The sequence below is a fragment of the Lepidochelys kempii genome, chromosome 4, assembly GCF_965140265.1.
Source record: "Lepidochelys kempii isolate rLepKem1 chromosome 4, rLepKem1.hap2, whole genome shotgun sequence".
Lineage (NCBI taxonomy): Eukaryota > Metazoa > Chordata > Testudines > Cheloniidae > Lepidochelys > Lepidochelys kempii.
Genome location: NC_133259.1, coordinates 52,929,636 through 52,949,633, shown reverse-complemented (window position 1 = coordinate 52,949,633; position 19,998 = coordinate 52,929,636). Strand labels below are relative to the sequence as shown.

At 36.8% G+C, this 19,998-nt stretch overlaps 1 protein-coding gene across 7 annotated transcripts in view; it reads right to left on the bottom strand.

Annotated features, from left to right (window-relative positions):
* Positions 1-255: 255 nt before the first annotated feature.
* Positions 256-19,998, bottom strand: part of GAB1 (GRB2 associated binding protein 1) — a 148,097-nt gene continuing 128,354 nt past the window's right edge. For 2 of the 7 annotated variants that reach the window (XM_073341224.1, XM_073341221.1), the window contains 5 exons: positions 9,706-9,795; positions 6,541-6,634; positions 6,031-6,154; positions 3,165-3,287; positions 256-2,159 (listed from right to left, as the gene is read on the bottom strand). In XM_073341224.1, coding sequence (XP_073197325.1) covers positions 2,001-2,159; positions 3,165-3,287; positions 6,031-6,154; positions 6,541-6,634; positions 9,706-9,795 — 590 coding nt within the window. In that variant the 3' untranslated portion in view covers positions 256-2,000. Of the gene's footprint in view, positions 2,160-3,164; positions 3,288-3,908; positions 3,985-6,030; positions 6,155-6,540; positions 6,635-9,705; positions 9,796-19,998 lie in introns of those variants that run through there. The other 5 variants (XM_073341226.1, XM_073341222.1, XM_073341220.1 and 2 more) reach the window with 4 other exon arrangements.

Here is a 19,998-nt window from a genome sequence, read left to right as displayed (position 1 = left end):
TCTCTCAAGACCATGGCAATAATTCCATTGGCTTCAACGGGACAGGAATTTGGTCCAATTTTGCAGTTTGGGGTTTTTTCTCAGCAACTTGCTTTTGAAAATATTTTTAGGTTTAGTTTTTTAGAAGTACTGTTTATTGTATCTACAATCTAGCAACTTCACAGAAAAAACTGTGTTTGGTAATTAGGCACTTTTCCCATATATCTTAATTTGTATTGTTTTGTGGTTCCATTGGACAGAGTTTACACATCAAAATTGAACAATCTGATTTATTTAAAATTCACCTCAAAATGCATTGTATTTAGTTTTTTTGTTAAAAAAGGAACATTCAAAGCATCAAAATATTACTAATTTAAAAAGAACCCTTGTTAAGAATAAAACAGTTTACATACTGTAAATTGGAAAAAAACCTATGGTAGATTAGGCAAAGTACTAAGGCCAGCATGACAGAAAACAAGACTAACACACGTATACACTCATTCAACACTTAAAAGGTCTGGACAAAAAGAGATAGTTTATTTAAAGGTATCTGTGTAAAAAAAAGTGTTAGTAAATTTTCAATCCAGATATAATTAATAAATTTAAGTCATTTATGTACTTGAAGAAAATCTATTTTCTTCCTGACAGCTAAATTATGGTTCTAAACCAGGGCAGAGTATTATTTGGAACTGGGATAGTGAACAAAAAGGATCACAGTACACAAAGCTTTAAATCCAGTACCAGGAAAAAGCAACAAGGGGATCAGTTAGGTATAGTATCTATTTTATAAAAAATAGATATAAAATATCAGTTGCATAGGGATCTAAATATAAGGCAAAGCAGGAGATTAAGTAAAATAAAGATTGTAGAAAGGGCACTATAGTGTCAAAACATAGTATTTCCATTTGAATTACTATCTAATTCAAAATCACAGTATGGTGCTAGTACTACAAACAGAGAATGTCAAACTGTCCCATTAATTTCAAATTGAAAACCAACATTAGGACTTCTAAGAAATATAAAACTAAGTTCATTGTCTAAACCTGATCAGTGTATTAGCACAACAGTGCTTGGTACGTACCTGATTATTTATAAATTCTACCTTCTGTAAATAATATCAAGGTTACTACTTGTTAATAAGTGTGAGATCACAACATTACTGCATGCCATCAGTGGTTTGCAGGTTTACTTGACAATTAATTATTCAGTCTTAAAAGTGTAAGATCCCACCCTGCAGAATCTTCACCCAATGAACACAGAACACTGTCATTAATAAAATACAATAAACATTCCACCACTAATAACTAATGTTTAAGCCATGTTGCTAGATCCTAAAACCAATATAGTTCATTATTATTAACTCACAGCAATTTTTGTTAGGAAGGTAACCTGTAGACTTCCAAATATTCTTTGCATGTATTAAATATAAAAACAGTATGTAACTAACGTTTATTTCTTGACATTTCAAGTAGATTATTAAATTGTGACACTACTGCTAAATCATTTCTAAGTTGTTAAAATGAAGTTCAAACATTAATTTCCATATCTACAAATAGCTTAATTAACCTAGAATTGTAATGTATAGTAGTGTAAGAAAAAATTCTCAAAATGAATTCGTCATTAAAATTCATTGACTGGGAATACCTGAACCAACATTTTAACTGAAAAAGTGCATAAACATAGTAATACTACAAATGTGTTAAATGAAGAACAAAAGGTTTTCTGGGAGCCAAGCAATAGTATTTTTACACATTATTTACATTTGATGAATTATCCAGAGACAGGGGGCACAATTTAAGGTTTTAAGATTTCTTTGATGTATTTAAAACGTCCTCTGACTTTGAGTTCTTTGATATATTTTAAGCGTTCTTTGACTTCCATCTATTCATTCAGGAAGCTACACACCAGAGAATTGCCAAGTACTGTTCAGTCAAGCAACATGGCAGTTATGATTCTGTATTTCATCAGAATTCATTGTGATAAATGATAGTTCTTTTGTTCTTTGAGGAATAGTAGAATTTTCATTTTACACTTTTAGTTGGGGTTTCAGATTCTGTAGACTGCCTCCCATCAGTCCATGCTTCTCGCGTGCTCTTCAGTGCTAGTGTTTTCTGTTGGTCGACCACAACATAATCCACTCGTTCATCTGCCACACTGCTCCCTGAACCACTGCTTTTTTTCTGGAAAGGGGAGAGTGAGAAAAAGGCATTAACCTATATTTACAATAAAATGAAGCCAGGTTCATTTGCAATAGAGCTATGAGTGTAATAAGTATTTTTTTAAAAATAATACTACATACACAGAGTACTACCTACTCTAGTCAACATATTGCACATGTTTTTGTTGAACATAATCTTAAGCTAGAGGACATTAAAACTCTGAAAGACATCTCTGATAAAAACTTGCACTTTGTAACAAGACAGCAGGCAACACTGATGATCACGTATAATAGCTCGCAATTTTGCTGATATTTGAAAAAATACAAATGAGGGTTGAGAGCGGTCGGGGAATCTGAGGGGGAAGGACTGGGGAAGGTATAATCATAGAATAGTAGGATTGGAAGGGAACTCAAGAGGTCATCTAGTCCAGTTCCCTGCACTCATGGCGGGACTAAGTATTATCCAGGCCATTGATACAAACACAGCCTGCTTAAGATTTTATTTTAATAGCTCCCAGTTACACAAGATAAGGCTTGTATAAAATACTAAGATTCGGGATTCCAGGGAAGAAATCCCAAGAGGAAAATACTTGATCTACTGTGCAATCAGTGAAAGTTCACCGAAACGTTGCTATGTGTACTCAAGTTGTAGACACAGGCACTTCCCATACTGATAAACTACATGACAGTTAAGTGACGCGAGACCTGTGTAACTCTCAGAAAGAGGTGGTGAGTAAAGTTGATCAAGGATTTGACTTCTCTTATCATGTCTTGACAGACCAAGGTAAAAGCCCCATGCAAATCTGTCATTAGGATATATTATAACTTTCCCAGAGGGGTGCAATATGGCTTCCATGACTGGCCACAATAGATACCTGCTAGCTAATCAGGGCGAAGCTGCTGAGCTGCTTTTCTTTTTCATTGAGTCAGAGAATCCAATCTAAATTTTCAACACCTCACACATTCTTCACGCAGCTCAGGTTTGTACATCAGATCAACCTTTTTTTAAAACAGTCATTTTGTTTACCTTACGAGGTGGAGTAGATTTCCCAGAATCTAGATCCAGATCTAAGTATTCTACTTGTTTATCTCCTTTGGGTTTTACCATAGGGCTACTTCCGCCATCAAGACTGTTGCTGCCGAACAAAATCTGAAATTATAATGAAAAATAATCAAGTCAACAACAATGAACATTCGAACATTTTGCTCAATCTATTAAACACTATCTACAGAGTCAAGATTTGGGAACTCATCAAAGAGATCTCCTGGTCTGATAAATAATTCATATTTTATAGCCTACTGTTAATGAACTAACAATATTCTAAAAAAAATTAAGTTTAACTAATGTTGATCTTGGGACACAGAGTCAAAAGAGAGGGAAAAAAATCAAGTTTCAGGTAGACACTCCAAAAAGATTGTGTCTAATTTCTACATACGAGTGAGCTAAGGACAATCTATGGATTTTCTGATTGGCACTCTGTGTCTCGAGTTTAACATTACTTAAGTAAAGAATTTTGTATTTCACTGTATTGCTATTAATAGTCATTTGATAAAAACTAAGCCTTACAATACCAGTAAAGTTTTGAAAAAAACCTTTTGCATTTAATTCAAAAACTTTCGTAACAACTAATCTGAAAATCCAAAAGAATTATTCAGTTGATAAAACTGCAGGATTAATCTAACTAGAAAATTTGGACAGGGCTGCCTAAAATAAACTAAATTGTATTGCATGAACCTAGTTTTCAATTAGCCCAGATTTTTACCACCTCACCTCCTCTGTCCTCTCCCAGCCTGATCCCTCCCTCTTAACAGGTGTTATAGGAACAGTACAATAGAAGGACTCTTCTCTAAAAGATAAAGAAAAAAAAAGGAAGACAGAGGGCAGCAGTCAGCAAAAAATGAAGAGCAAGGCAGAAGAAAAGACAGGGTAAGGCTGACAGCAACTTGAAAGAAAATGCTGAATATTGCTCATTTAACTAAATTAAACAGAAGTATGACATGTAGGAACAAGATACATTAAAGTCAATGACAGGAAAGGATGAGAAAATTATGGACCCTTTTTTAAATTGTAGTTAAAACAATGTAAAGTTTCCAAAAACTTTATATAATCAGTGCATTTTATAAACCTAAAGCTTTGTAGCCATCTCAAGATCACTGGCAAACGCCCCCTCCCCAGTGCTTAAAGAGTTAATTTAGTGGGGGTTGTTCTGTTTTGTTTTTTTTAATTCCATTACACAATTTATTCCACTATTACCAATGTCTTTAACAGTAGGAGGTAACATGGACAAGCAAAAATGGCTAGGATTTAAAAAGCTGAGTCAATTAAGCATCTGAGTTGTTTGTTAGGAACTTCTTTGAAAGGGTTTACTGTAAATATATACTGTATTTCATTTATAAAATACAAGTTTCATTGTCTGTATCATTGTTTCTGGCATGTGTAAAAGCATATTACTCTTTATGTAGAAAAGGGTCTATATTTCACACAATTACACAAGCAGGATGTGTCCATTAAAAACAAAAAACAACGTCTTAAAATATAATTAAAAGAAAATAAAAGGGATTTGGTACCATAATCTAGAAGAATGAGAGATGTAAGACGGTAGAAAATTTTCTAAGCAATGGGCCAGTCCTCTAGATATGAAATTAAACATATTAAGTTTTAAAATTGAATTTCTTAAGTGGCATCTTGGTCTAGTGTATTGAACACAGAATCAGGAAACAGAAATGCCTGATTTCTAATTCTGATTCTGCTACTGATTTGCTGCATGGCTGAAGGTAATTCACAACCACTGTGTCTCAATTTCTCCATCTGTCAAATGGGATATTCCACTGCTTACTTACCAGTAACTCCTTCACAAGGCTGTTGTGAGGATCAGTTAATGCCTGTACAGTGCTTTGAAGTATTACTATTTGTATTTTAATTCCTACTAAATAAGAATCTAAGCAACACTTAGATACTAAGTGATGAACACTATGTAAAAACTTAAAATAGCTAAGATGGGCCTGAGTTGAAAAGTTTGGCTACAGATATTATGAACTTTCCCAAAATTCAAGGGTGCTCTGAACTATATTTTGGTTTAGGAATGTACTAACCTTTTATTTTAAAATGCTACTGCAAATTCTTGCTTCTATTTGGGTAAAACATGTATCACTCATGATACATTTCAGTGAACACCTAAATGAAATGTACACACAACTAATAACTTCTACACTGTATCTGATGTGAGCAAGTGAAATGAAATTTAATTCACTTTTGCTAACAGTTTCTTGGATGACTATACTGAAAGCAAAACGCTATCTGGAAAAAAAAGTAGACAATATAATTAACATTTTATCTTGTATATAAAATGTCTCCTATTTTTTTTAAAAAGAAGTATAATAAACAAAAACATATTTTTAGAAAAACTTGAAAAAGAAGTATCAATGGAGATTTCTTATGACTTTTTTGTTCTTTCCGTGTTTCTTGCAATGTTTACTTGCAACATTTTTTTTCCAAAAGGCCTCTGGATTGGCTTGAGAATACTAGCATTATTTATTTCCACTGAAACTGATTACTTACTGACACGTAGCCCCAGGAACAAAGATTACAGAAAGGAAGAGACAGAGACCTTGGGAAAGAACATATTTTAAAACACTTTGTTCAAAAGGTGTCTTACTTTCAACCTATATTGTAGACATACTAACCTTCCTCTTTATTGAACAACTCTACTCTTAACTTTCTCACTGCCACAGTGTTAAAACAAAGCTAAAATTCTACAGAGATAAATGGTTTTTGGTTTTGATGCAGAAAATGTAAAGAAAGGTTTGTTGACTGGAAGAAGGATTTGTGTTTGCATAATTTAAAAATAAGGACTGCACAGGAAGAGAGTAGTTAAGATGTAGATTTTACATACTGGGTCTTCAGTGGACTGATTTGGATTCATGGGTACATAATTCTCTTCACTGTCATGCGAGTCACTGCTGGAAGTTGTGCTATGCACTGAATCCGGTCTGGGAGACATAGGAAACCTGGAGGAGCTAATTACCAGGAATTATTTTACAAACAATCAAACTAGAATATTTTAAAACTCCTGGTAAACAAAAAAAAGTATATTAGAGCTTAAACTCTTATCTGTCAGCTTTACCAGGGTTGAGTTTTCTGGTTATACATTTTCTTTTTTATTTAACAAATGATACTGCACAACACACATATATACATCTGACACATGCTTGCACACATGGCTGCTCATGCGTGCGTACACACACACACACACTCTCTCTCTCTCTCTCTCTCTCTCTCTCTCTAAAAGGAAATCTCAGTCTCTGCTGGAGAGGCTGAAAAAGGAAAGATCGGAGATATATTCATTAATGCTCCAGTAAAAAGAAAATAAATCCTCTAAAGTAAGAAAAGCTAAGAGACTTACTCTCGTGCAAAACTTCGGGTGATAGGAGATCTAACTGGGGCTTGCAATTCTTCCCATTCTGGCAGGGGTTTTATTTCTAGTGGAGCTGGTTTTGCTATATAAAAAACAAACAACAATCTTAAAGCACAGAACATTTGAAAACAAATCCAAATTCAGCAGCTACTAACAATGCACAGAAATCAATATAATTACGTTTATTTTAAGTTGCCACTGAGTAAAAGATTTCCATATAAACCCCAAAATACACTTATCAGGAAATGTTCACTTCTGAAAGAGGTTTCTGAACCACTGTCTGTATTATAAACATTCCAAAATAATTATGATGTTGCTAGCAATGAGTGCGACCACTATTAGAGAATTTTGAAATCTGAATATTAACATGTGATTCTATTCTGAAAAGGGAATCTGAAAATGGCACTCTAGGGTTCTATGTTTATTGTGCCACAATGACTTATCAAATTGGCTCAGTTCACAAGTAAAAGGTAGGGTTGATTGGTTGCTAGCCTTTTATTTAAAAATTGCCAGTCCTGCAAACTCTAGATCTGAAATATTTTCTTGGATCATAGACCTTTGTCAATAATAAAGACTCTGCAGACCCAATTCTGCATTCACTTACACATTTGCAATCCCATTGTTAAGCCTGCAGAGGTGAAAGTGAGGGCCCTTTAACTCCGGGGTGGAGAAACTTTTTGGCCCGAGGGCCACATCCGGGTATGGAAATAGTGTGGCAGGCGATGAATGCTCATGAAATTGGGGGTTGGGGTGTGGGAGGGGGTGCAGGCTCTGGGGTGCGGCCAGAAATGAGGAGTTCAGGGTGCAGGAGGGGACTCTGGCAGGGAATTGAGGTGTGTGTGGGGGTGTGTGGCTGGGGATGAGGTGTTGGGGGTGCAGGAGGGTGCTCTGGGCTGGGACCGAGAGTTTCAGAGGGTGGGAAGGGATCAGGGCTGGAGCAGGGGGTTGGAGCATGGGAGGGGGATCAGGGGTGCAGGTTCTGGGCGGCACTTACCTCAAGCAGATCCTGGAAGCAGCGGCATGTCCCCCCTCTGACTCCTATGCAGAGGCAAGGCCAGACGGCTCTGTGCGCTGACCCATCCGCAGGCACCGTCCCTGAAGCTCCCATTGGCCATGGTTCCTGGCCAATGGGAGCTGCGGGGGCAGCGCTTGGGGCGGGGGCAGCGTGCGAAGCCTCCTTGCTGCCTCTACCTGTAGCAGCCAGAGGGGGGGCATGCTGCTGCTTCCGGGAGCTCCGCAGAGTCACGTCATGTGATGAGCAGGGCAAGCCCTGGATTCTGCTCCCCAGCTGGAGCTCAAGGGCTGGATTAAAATGTCTGAAGGGCCAGATGTGGCCCCCCAGACCGTAGTTCGCCCAACCCGCTTTAACTGGAATTTAGTTAACAAAATTGATGAGGCATGAGTCAGAATAGAATCCAGCTCATTCTTCCATGGGTGATTTAGTTCTCTGTACTGCTTAACTTGAGAGAAAAGCAGAAGAAAAACATACCAGCACCATTAATCAGATAATAGGATTCTGAGTAAGGTGCCATTTTTACATAATTTTCAGAGTAGAACCACACCTTAAACTAAAACTGAAATTAAATATAAGTGATTTTGAGCCCTAAAAAAACAATGGATTTCTGTACTGCAAGACTTATAGGGAAGTCTATTTATCATCAATCTTAATTTCTCTCATACTTGCCATTTAAAAATACAAATATTATTTTGAGAAGGTAGTTATGAAATTATTATGAACGCTATTAGAGGTTTTTTTTACAAAACAAACAAAATTATATATCAGCTACACAGGATTGTTGACAGCCCATCTGACTGCTCCAAGACCAACCTACTTACCAATATCAAACATCAGCCAGTTTAAAACTAGTTCATACACAGTGAAACCTGTCAAAGTGACCACTTGTGGGACTGACAAAAATCAATTGCTTAACAGAGGTGGTCTTATAAGGGGGAGCAGAACTGTACTCATTACAGCTAGGGGGACTATTTTGAGGCACTATTAGGATAGAACTTTATCTAAGAAGGTAAGCCCTTGGTACAGATTTCTATGTAAATGTTTTTTTTTAAATTGAAATGTTACAGATAAGTAATTATTGGATTTAATCGCACCAGACTGTTCTCTACTGCAGTTAAAATGTAGTAGCTCAAGAGGTATCAGCATACATCAATAACTTATGATAAACAAGGTTCTGCCACCTTAATTCATGCTTAGCAGCAGCTTATTTATCTGGTAGTCCCACTGATTTAAAAAAATCCCAATAATTTATTTCTGTGAACTATTTAAGGAATAAGGTACTACTCAACGTGAGTTAGGGTGGCAGAACTGAACCTTACCTAAGCAACAAGCACACAACAGGATGAGTGGCTATGATGGATATCAACACAGATCAAGTGCTTTATAAGGCATGAGGCTGAATGGAAGCTGCACTCAACAGCCCAAGTACAACTACTGTATCGTTAGAAATGTGGTAAAGTCTTGATCCAAAGCCCAATGAAATCAGCAAGAGTCAGTCTATCAATTTAAATGGACTTTTAATCAGGCCTTAAATGCACCCGATGAAGCACGATTTTTAAAAAAGAAAAAAAAAAGTTTGACATTTGTGATTTGTCCTAGCCCATGTGAATGCACTGGATACCGACACAGTTAGTGCCTACAATAAACCAGTCCAACTCCACCTTCATAATGCTCATTTTAAAAATATAAATGAAATCACTGTACTAATAGAAAGTCACAGGATCAATCTCTTTGACTGCACCTTGACATTTAGCTAACAGCAGATTATTAACTTGTGACATTTATATTATCTCTTAATTAGAAGTTATTTCAAACAACATGCTGGTAGATCACATACCCTTGTTTCTAAATAAACAGATACAAAATTAAATCTGAAATATGAGCAGCTATAAACTGAACAGAGCAAAACTTGTATGTGTAAGTGTTAATTTCTGGTAAATCTTTACGTATACTATTCAGGATGTAAGAATGTTTTCCCCTGCATGGGAAACACTTTTGATTAGTAAGTAAAATGTGTCCAATATCTTAGATTACAACATTAGCAATGACAGTGCTTTATTAGAGTTTAACCTTTAAAAGAAACATACTTTTTTTTAAAAAACAAAGTCCCATACAACATGCAGTGCTATAGTACATACCCTTTCTTCTTGTAGCAAAGTCACCTATGGTTTGTGAATCAGTTCGCTCTAAACCATGTGGTTTAGGTCTTAAAATTTTAGGACTTTGACCTAATTGGTAAAAAGAAGACTCTCTTAATATAATGTTCATTTTATGATTGGAAAAATGGAACTCTATAAATAAGCAGCAGAACCCCTTGCAGAAAGGTTAACTGCATAAGCATAAGCAAGCTGCTGAGGGAAAGTTTTACAGCCCATCTAGGTCTCATGCCAGGGCTTAAGCACCACGCTTTAAAGGAACAAAACACTGCATGCAAGAAGCTTGTCTGAAGCAAGTAAGATGTATCTAAAAGGTAGAAAGCTATTTAAAAAAAAAAAAAAGACATTTCTGTTGAATTACAATTTTTAAAAGTAGTTTTGTATAAAAAGTTGCCATGTTAGAGGAACATTTAACAAGATATGGAAAATGGTTATCCTTTAAAATGTAGGTTAAAATGAAATGGTAAACGATAGTTTAAATTAATTTCCACTACATTAATCCTTAAAAACCCACAAAGTCCCTTTATTTTTCTTCCATCTAAGTCTTTTGGCAGTGTTTTTCATACTATATTTGCTGACCTGTCTCCCAAAGGCCTGTATCAAGCTTCTTTCTGACCCTGAGGAAGCAGACATGACTCTCTCTTGGTGTCAAAGTCATTCTATAGAGGTCTAATTCCAGGTTTAATTATGGGCCATGGGTTGTGGTATAAACTTAAATCTGCATACGTCTGATCCAGAAGAACTCCCATTGATGTTAACAGGAGGTCTGCATAAAGAGCTAGAGTAGATAGACTGTGGCCTTAATGTTATAAATAACGGCAAACGTTTCAGATCTGAGTTCCGAAAGACAGGCTCCTGAATCCATATTTAGGAACGCAAATAAAGAAGTGTCCTAATTTTCAGAAGTGCTTACTACCTGCTACTCCCACTTATTTACAAACCTCACTTTAGGCACCCAGGTTTGAACAATTTGGCACAAATTTTTCCTATAGCTATTTATTATTCAGCGTCTTACTGTTGTATTCATAGATATTGTTATATTCGGACGATATGCTACCTTTTATGACCACTGTATTTTTTACCTTTATTTCTCTTTCTGACCCATCTTCCTTTCCCTATTTCTCCTCTCCCAGCCTAGTCTTTATCTCTCTCCTTCTTTTGTCCCTCTGCATTGTTCTCCCTGGAGTAAATCCCAAATCTCCCCCCTCTCTCCATAGGCTTCATTACCATTCCCTTCACTGTCCTAGCAGCTTAAATGATCAGCAATGAAATAGTTAATGTTAAGCTGTAAAGTGTCACCATCAAATTAAAAGGGAATGAGATTGGTGGAGGGCAGTGACTGGAAAGCGGGGAGTTCACAGCTTTTGTTTCAGGCTAGCTGCAGACTCAAAAAGACAGCACTATATCGGTTTATAACTGCTTAACATTTAAAATTATTAGTAAGAAAAACATCCAAACATAGGTCAGAATATTGACATACTTTAGGTCTAATCCTTTCAAACAGGTCAAACAGCAGATACTGTTTCAGTATGTTTCACACAGATTTGAGTAACTACAACAGCTAACTAGATAGGCTTAACTACAAACTCTTGCTAAGTTGTGAAGTAAATTTCTCTTTTACTTTTTTCTTCTATTGTATATACTTCAGATCTATAAATCTGAAATAGAGATACAGGAGCTCAAGCTATAATATCTGATACAGCACAGTATAATGTTATTACTAGATTACACAAATCTTAATTGACACGTTTGAGATGTAAGAAACTATATTAGAAAATTACAGCTATCTAAATGCATTCTGTAATAGACCCCTTCAAGAAAGTTTAATTGCTTAAGCAACCTGACCACAAAATACTCCATATAGTTAATACCAGGTTGTCCATTTTAAATACATATGTGGTCAATGTAATTGTAAAGAGTGAATCATCATAGAGCAGGTCTGTTTCTAGTGGGGGCTTGCCAGTATCTGTTCTTAGCCCTATACTATTTAACATTTTAAATCAATGACCTGAAAGAAAATATATAATCACTACTAATTAAGTTTGCAGATGATACAAAAATTGGGGGAGAGGTAAATAATGAAGAGGACAGGTCACTGATGCAGAGCGATAGGGATCACTTGGTAAACTGGCTGCAAGCAATCAATTTGCATTTTAATATGGCCAAATGTAAATGTACACATCTAGGATCAAAGAATGTAGGCCATACTTCAAGGATGGGGGATGATATCCTGGGAAGTTAGCTGTGAGATGTGCTAAGTGTTTCAAAACATTCAGCCTACATATCACAGATTTTGCAGTCAAGAGAACTGACAACTTCTTAGACAAAGAAGAAAAGAGTTTTGAATTGTCTTGTAAGCTAAAGATTTTAACCACTATTTGAAACTTTGGTTCAAGTGGCGTAAGACCTGGTGGTACTGATGAAATTCCAAAAGAGTTAGAATAGCTTCAGAATTATTACCTGCATGTTACGTTCTGGGTTTCCTGTGTGACAGTCTTGTGCATGTATCAGTGGCAAAATTTGGCTATGAGTATCATCTGGACAAGGTAATTCAGAACTGAATTTACACTCTTTGATAATTAAATAACTTGTCAAAACTTCTAAATCCTACCATAGAATTGCTTGGTTGAACTCACGTGAGCAGTCCCATAATTCCATTGGCATATAAGCTTGATTGGAAATAAATAAGTATACCTAGTCACATTGATAGCCAAATCACCCACCCACTCATTACTAGTAAAGAACTAGGATAAAAGTTTGCCTTTATAAGAAGATTTTGATAAAACTGTGAATTAATTTAACTGATTTATTATCTCTTGAAAACTAACATTCCACGTTGTGGTCAATTTTTCTGTCTTTGAACACTAGAATCTAACCATCTTTATTTTGCTTTTTGTAATTTTTTTAATCTACTTTAAAAGCTATTTTGGCTAATAAAATGCATCAATTTATAATAATTCTTCACTCTGTACATATGCTAAGGAGCACAGATCCAAAGAACACTGAGAAACCTAGCAGAGGTAAGTGATTCATTAAATTATTTAACCAATGTATATTGTATAAACTATCTTTAATGTGGCTGGTAGGTGTCCAGCCCACTACCATGACTTGTAATTCGAGCTCTGTTAATGTTCTATGTGGTCTTGAGCAACTTACTCAACCTTTTTATGTTGCAGTTTATGTAATATGGGGTATATACACTTACCTACGTCAATCTTAATTTATTGTTTGCAAAGGGCTTTGAAATTCTCTATGCAGCAGCAGGAAGAGCAACACAAAGAGCTTTCCCATGTCTCAAGAGCTGAACATACTGAATCCATAGTACTTTCAACTCCTGCCATCAAAGGAGATTGGGGCCAAAACAATGACTTGATGGCAACATATTGTTCTGCTACCAAACTGCCAGGATGACCCAGTCCCACTATTTCAATATGTCAGATTTAAAGCTTTTGTAGGAGACATTTTTGTACAAATTAAAAACAAAGACGATCTCTGCTCTGTCATTAAAAGTCCTCTATATTATTCCTCTCTGTCTCTCTCTAAATATATATTTCTATGCACCTATCATCATTAGTCTCAAGGCTTCCTATTAATTACCCAGAAAACATCAGTTCTATCACTATCTCAGATTTTTCTATCATGCTTCTGACTGATGCATCTTAGTACTGTAATTAGATTTCATTAAGTGTCGATGAAAAGTGGATTCCATAGTGGGGTCAGCTCTTTGCTTCTTCCAAGTTGCAGGAAGCTGCTTTTAAGAAGCTGCTTTTAAGAAAAAAGATGCTTTTAAAAAGCAATTACCTCATACTCCAGTAGATTACTTTCCGAGCAGAGTGAGACTTGGTGACTGTCTTCTAAGAGATGAGGGACTGTCCTTCAGCTTTATTTATTGTGGGTGGGAGAGTAACGAAATGTGGTTTGCATTGTGCTCCAAAATTGCCTAGATTTAGGCTCATTTAATCTCTGGTACTAAGAACAAAGGAAAGGATCCGACATATTGTCTAAGGGGCATTTGTCTGGTAATTTAAGTCCAAAATTTAAGTTTTATAAATTATTTTTAAACAAAAACTTAATATAAATTTTTCATGAAAATAATAAAAAAAATTAAAACAATTTTGTTTACATTTAAAACATTATGTTAGAGCATTTGCAACTAGATACTACAATGTTGTACTAATATGCAAGAAACAAAAATTAAAAAGACTATAAATGAAATGGATTATAAAACAGAAGTGAGACTAGTGGAGTACAAAAGAAAAAAAATGGAGAACACAGTTTTTGTTTTTAATAAGCAATGATATTTGTAACTGTTAAATAGATTTGTTTAATAAAATGCAATTTAAGTTGGTAATGTAATGCTCTATACAGATTCCCCTTCATCCATACATAAATTATTTTGGGATACAAATATTGTGCAATGGGACTTCAGGCTGAAGGGTAACTAATAAAGTGTAGATTTCTGAAAAACTGTGGTAAATAAAACTGTCAAACAGAAAGAGCACTTATGGATCTATTGTCAGAGTGTACCCCATCGCACATGATTTCTCCTCCAAGAATTTCAGACCAATGCTCCTTTTGTCTGAGAAATTGTCAGGAGTAGCCCATCTGGCACATACTATTTTTGTATCCAACAAAGGTTTAAACTGAAAACAGAAGTCTTAATATCAGAGGGGTAGCCATGTTAGTCTGTAACCACAAAAACAACTAGGAGTCCGGTGGCACCTTAAAGTGCCACTGTCTGAACGGTTGTACTTTTTGATGCTAGCTTTCTCTTCATGCTTACTACACAAGACTAAAAAAGAGAAATGTCATTAATGCTTCTACAAAAACAATGAGGAGTCTGGTGGCACCTTGAAGACTAACAGATTTATTTGGGCATAAGCTTTTGTGGGTAAAAACCCCACTTCTTCAGATGCAAGAAGATGATGTATCTAAAGAAGTGGGGTTTTTACCCACAAAAGCTTATGCCCAAATAAATCTGTTAGTCTTCAAGGTGCCACCAGACTCCTCATTGTTTTTGTAGAAGCATTAATGACATTTCTCTTTTTTAGTCTTGTGTAGTAAGCATGAAGAGAAAGCTAGCATCAAAAAGTACAACCGTTCAGACAGTGGCACAATCTTTCATTACAACAGCAACGACCTAACATTTTTGGTTTTTATGACACTTAAGCTCTTCAGGGCAGGGAATGTCATTAGTTTTGTGTATAGCTCAGCACACTGTCACTGAAAAACAAATACAGAGTAAATCTAAGATTTTTGTTAAAGACTGATATTTTTGGACCACTTAGTGTTGGCTGCTTGGTTTGTTGCATCAGAAAAACTCCATTTAAATGCCAGTGCCATTTATATCATAGTAATTCAGGGCTTAAAATTAAAAAGGTAAATCTACCAACATGATAGAAATACATGCCCTGTTAATGCAGTTTCCTGGCCACGACCAACAGGACTCTAATCCTCACAACCAGACAGAGAGATCAGAAATAGGAATTCTAGGCCACTGCCTCATTTGGAGTGGGAGATGGAGGGGAGAAAGCCAGTATTCAGCAAATTAGGTGTCCCAAATGGCAGTTGCTTTGCCCTTATCAAAAAGTACTGACCAGGGGGGTTAAAAGGAACAGGAATTCTGGGTCTCTATTTTCAAAAACCTAATTAAAGGAAACGGAAATTTACATTTGTATTTACTTTGGGCCAGCTGTCTTCTGGCATTCAGGACAATATTCTGGAATTTCTACTCCTTTGTCCTGAAACACACAGCTCAGTCTTATTTTATAAACTTCATGGTTTGGCATCTCGTGATGTGTAAAACTGAGGTTAGTTAAACACTTTTTCCTAAGGAGTGTCAGATCCTAGGCACGTGGTTCTAAATACACAGAACTCTGACAACTTCTAGATCTGTTTTTGCATCATGGTTTCCTCGACAACAATCTACTGCCAAGGGTGGATGTGATTAGTAAAAGGTGCTGGCCCTTTGTTCCACAGAATTCGTATTCATTTTTCTAATAGCATCGGAGACAGAATGGAGATAGACAGGGACAGATTTAGGGGCAAGCAACCCAGGTGACCGCCTGGGGTGTTGGACTTGGGGGCCAACAGGCTTGGAGTGTTTTTTTTGTTATTAGGGACAAAAGGGGAAATAGAATGTTTGAAGTAAAATGTTTCAGGTATTCTGTACATGGATTCATTTTTCACTAACCTCCTAGAATGTTCTGGACCTCTGTAGAATCTTGTGGAACATGCCAGACTTTCTGAGAACTACATTTTCGTTGAACCTCCTAGAATGTTGTCTGACATGCCCTTGCGGGTATATAGGGGGTGAGGCATCATCTGTCAGTCAGTGAGATATAAGATCGACGTGAAGTGAAGTGAGAGCCCAGGTGCGATATTGTGTTTTAAGACTCGAAGAATGTAAGTAGCCGCTAATAAAGGACATATTTAATGAGATATCTCTGACATCTATTGAACCCCATCTACACAACAATATAAAAGAAATACTATCCCTTCTTTTGCCATGCTTAAAACGTAATGTTTGATGACTTTTTAAGACTGTGAAACATCGACTTTTGCTCTCCCTACTATTGTCTGTTTTCCCCCCTAGAAAATAAAAGATGCTCCCAAAAAAGACTTCAAGAGTACAGGAAGCAAAAAGCTCAACTGCAATCTAGTTTGCAGCAAGGGGCAAATTTGATGGGAAAATAGCTGAAACAGAATAACATAGACAGTAGCGATGATCTCAGTGCAGAAGAAATTGAGAAGTGAAGCATAAATGATGGAAGCCCTATTACTAAGGAATTAGCAGATTTACCTGAAGATAAAGAATGGAAATGTGAGGAAACTGATGGAGAATTGTTCAGTTTTCCTGGCGGCGTAAAGGAGAGTGATGATAAACAAGAATGTGGCTCACATGAAAAGGAGTGAAATGATAAAGAAAAATCAGCTTTGCATGATGACAGAAACAGCAAGGAGAAAGACTGCACACCACAAATCGATACATCAGATCCTGCTTTATGACTAGCACTCCTAAACTCTACTGATATTGATCATACAGCTTTGAATGGGCCGGGAAAAATCCAGGATATGATGTTTCCAGTAAATGAGCAGAAACAACACTTCTCAAAGTCACATTGCGAAAGAGTACTCAAAAATGGTGAGCAACTGAATTGGCATTGGCTAGTTTACTCAAAATCGACTGACGAAGGGTTCTGTTTTTATTGCAAAATATTTGACATGAATGCACTTTCCACGTACAATTACTGGCATAACTTAGCCGATGCTCTGAAGCAACATGAAAAGTCACCTGGCCATTTTACAGCCTACTCCAAATGGATGGAGGTCAAATCCAGGCTCAAGCTGAAAAATGCATGGATGCAGAAAACTGCGTATTATTAATGTAGAAACCCAGCTTTGGAAGAATGTGCTGAAGTGTCTGATCTCAATTACCCTCTTCCTTGTAAAGAATAATTTGGCTTTCCGGGGCTTGTCAGATAAGCTGTTCACTGAACAAAATGGTAATTTACTTGGTTTGGTAGAGCTCCTTGGGAAATACGACAATGTCATGCGTGAGCACGTACACTGATTAGATCGTAAAGAAGCTATGAACTATTACTGCCGCAAAACAAAATGAATGGACTGACCTTATGGCAGTGAAAGTGCTTGATAACAAAGCTTGGCAAAGCGAAATGCTACCCGTAACAATGGACTGCACTATAACATTAGTTATAGTGAAAAGATGTCATTTACGGTACGATTTGTTGACGACGAGGATGGCTGTATCCAAGTAAAGGAACACTTCATCTGTTTCTAGTCTGTGGATGACTCTACTAGAAAAGGCCTAACAGAACTGTTTATGAACATTTTGAATGAGAATAAAATAAAAGTTCAGGATTGCCACAGCCAAGGCTACGACAACAGCATGAATGTGACGGGAAGAAACGGTGGTGTCCAGGCAAAGATCCTTGCTTTCAATCAAGAGCTTTCTTCATGCCTTGTGGCTGCCATCCCCTCAACCTGGTTGTGTCAGATGCAGCGTCATTTTCTTTAGATCCAGTATCTCTCTTCAGAGTACTGCAAAGGATATACATCCTGTTTTCAGCATCAACTATCAGGTGTAAGATCCTCACAGACATTACAAATATGACCATGAAGTCACTAAGTGACACTTGCTGGGAGAGCCTCACTGACAGCATAAGGCAACTGAGGTAGCAAGTAATTGAGGTTGACAACGCCCTGATGGAACTGGCGCAGTTGAATAAAGCCGACGCTGGAATCCAACAAGGAGCAAAGCCTGGCAAACCAGATCATTGACTTCAAATTTCTGATCTCAGTTGTGGTTTGGCACAATATCCTGTTCCAAGTAAACGTTGTCAACAAGGCACTACAGATTTAGTTGATGGACATCGCAACCGCTACTACTTTGATGAGAAGCTGCTTTGATTTCATTGTGGCCTACAGAGACAACGGATTCGAAGATGGCATCACTGTTGCCAAAGAAATGGCGGAAAACGTAGGAATTGAGCCTGTCTCAAAGGAAACTTGCATTCTTCGGAAGTAGAGAGTTTGGTTATGAGGGCAGAGATGAGATGATGGGAAGCTCAGAAGAAAAATTCAAGAGGGAGTTTTTTTGCTCGCTTGTTGACACTGCTCAACTGTCCACTGAAGAAAGGTTTGGATAAATGAAGCACCATGAAAAGACCTGTTTTTTTTTTTAATATGACCTTAGGAAGCTACCAGTGGACAGGAAAACACTCGAACAATTGTACAGACCTTCACCAGATGCTGACACATGGGGAATGTTCTGACATCAATGATAAAGACCTCTATGCCAAATTGGACAACATCCATCACATTTTGCCACATGGGAAGCACTCTCCACTCCAAGTTCTTCAATTCATTCATGATGCAGAGCTGAAGGACACTTTTCGTAATGTGTGGATAGCTTTGTGTATTCTGCTCATGCTGCTGGTCACAGTTGCAAGTGATGAGCGCAGTTTTTCAAAGCTCAAGCTCATTAAAACGTATCTTCAATGGATTGATGGCCAATGAGAGACTGATATCATTTGCTATTTTATCACTTGAAAATGCCATTGGCCAGTCTTTGGATTTCTCTGATGCTGTGCTTCAGTTTGCGAGGGCAAAGGGGAGAAAAGCAACCTTTTGAACTAACAGACTAGGGTTAACATTCTGAGGCTGTCACCTACCGTAACACAAGTTAACAATGGCCCACCCAATGCTGGTGCACAGTTCAATTTCTTGATGTAGTACATTTCAGTTATTCTTAAAATTATAAAGTTTCTGTAAGCTTAGAGGAAAAAGAAATTATTTCCTATATATGACATGAATAAATACAGATTTACAGATCCTAGTGTGCAAATTTATTGTCGTATATGTCAGGGATAAATCATGCATGCAAATCGTGCATCAAAGTTGTGAAATGGGTAATAAATGCAATTTTAAAAATGGCATTCAGGAAAGTTTAACAAGTGGCAGGAAGGGGATGCTGAAGATGCTCCTGGCCTGGGATGCCATTTGGTCTAGGGCCAACCCTGGAAATAGAATAATTAGTTTCTCAAGTCTGGTGAGTGGTATGAGATGGATTGTACTGACCCTTTGTCCTGAGGGCATCCAACAATGCTAGAGATCAGTTAGTTATGTATGCTTGTATCATTCTGAATAAAATAGTTCTTTTTGAGATAGAGTCACTTCCAGACTCTCCAGTTCTTTTAACTGTCTTTACTTTCTCCAAATAAAATTTCTGACAGCATCAAAGATACTTTTAGATACTCCAGAAATGAAGAATGAGTCAGAAAGGGAAAAATCTGAATCCAAACTAGTCTTTTAACTGTAACTCTGATCTAGGGTTCACCGATCCATAAAATATTTGCCAAATACCACAACAACTATTCAGTGAATACCAATGAAATTAATCAAAGAATAGTATTTCAAACACTATTCGAACAGCTCTACTCTGCTACTCACACTACATATGTCCATATTTAATTAAGCCTAAAAATGTGATGAACTGAAAGCATTCAATCACACAACAATTATTTTATATTGTCCCAAGTACACAGTGCTTCAAGGGGGTGATTGGTCAATGATTCTGGAGTTTCACTGAGAATAAAGCATGTGGGATGTCAACTTAAGGTAGCTCTTTGGGTTTTATATCAATGTGTGAGATGGCAAACCTTCTTGAAAAGAGAACTTTTTCCTGAGAAATCAAGCATCATATTAAGGCTACATAAGGAAGAACATTCCAATGGGGATGTGGAAAGGGCTAAC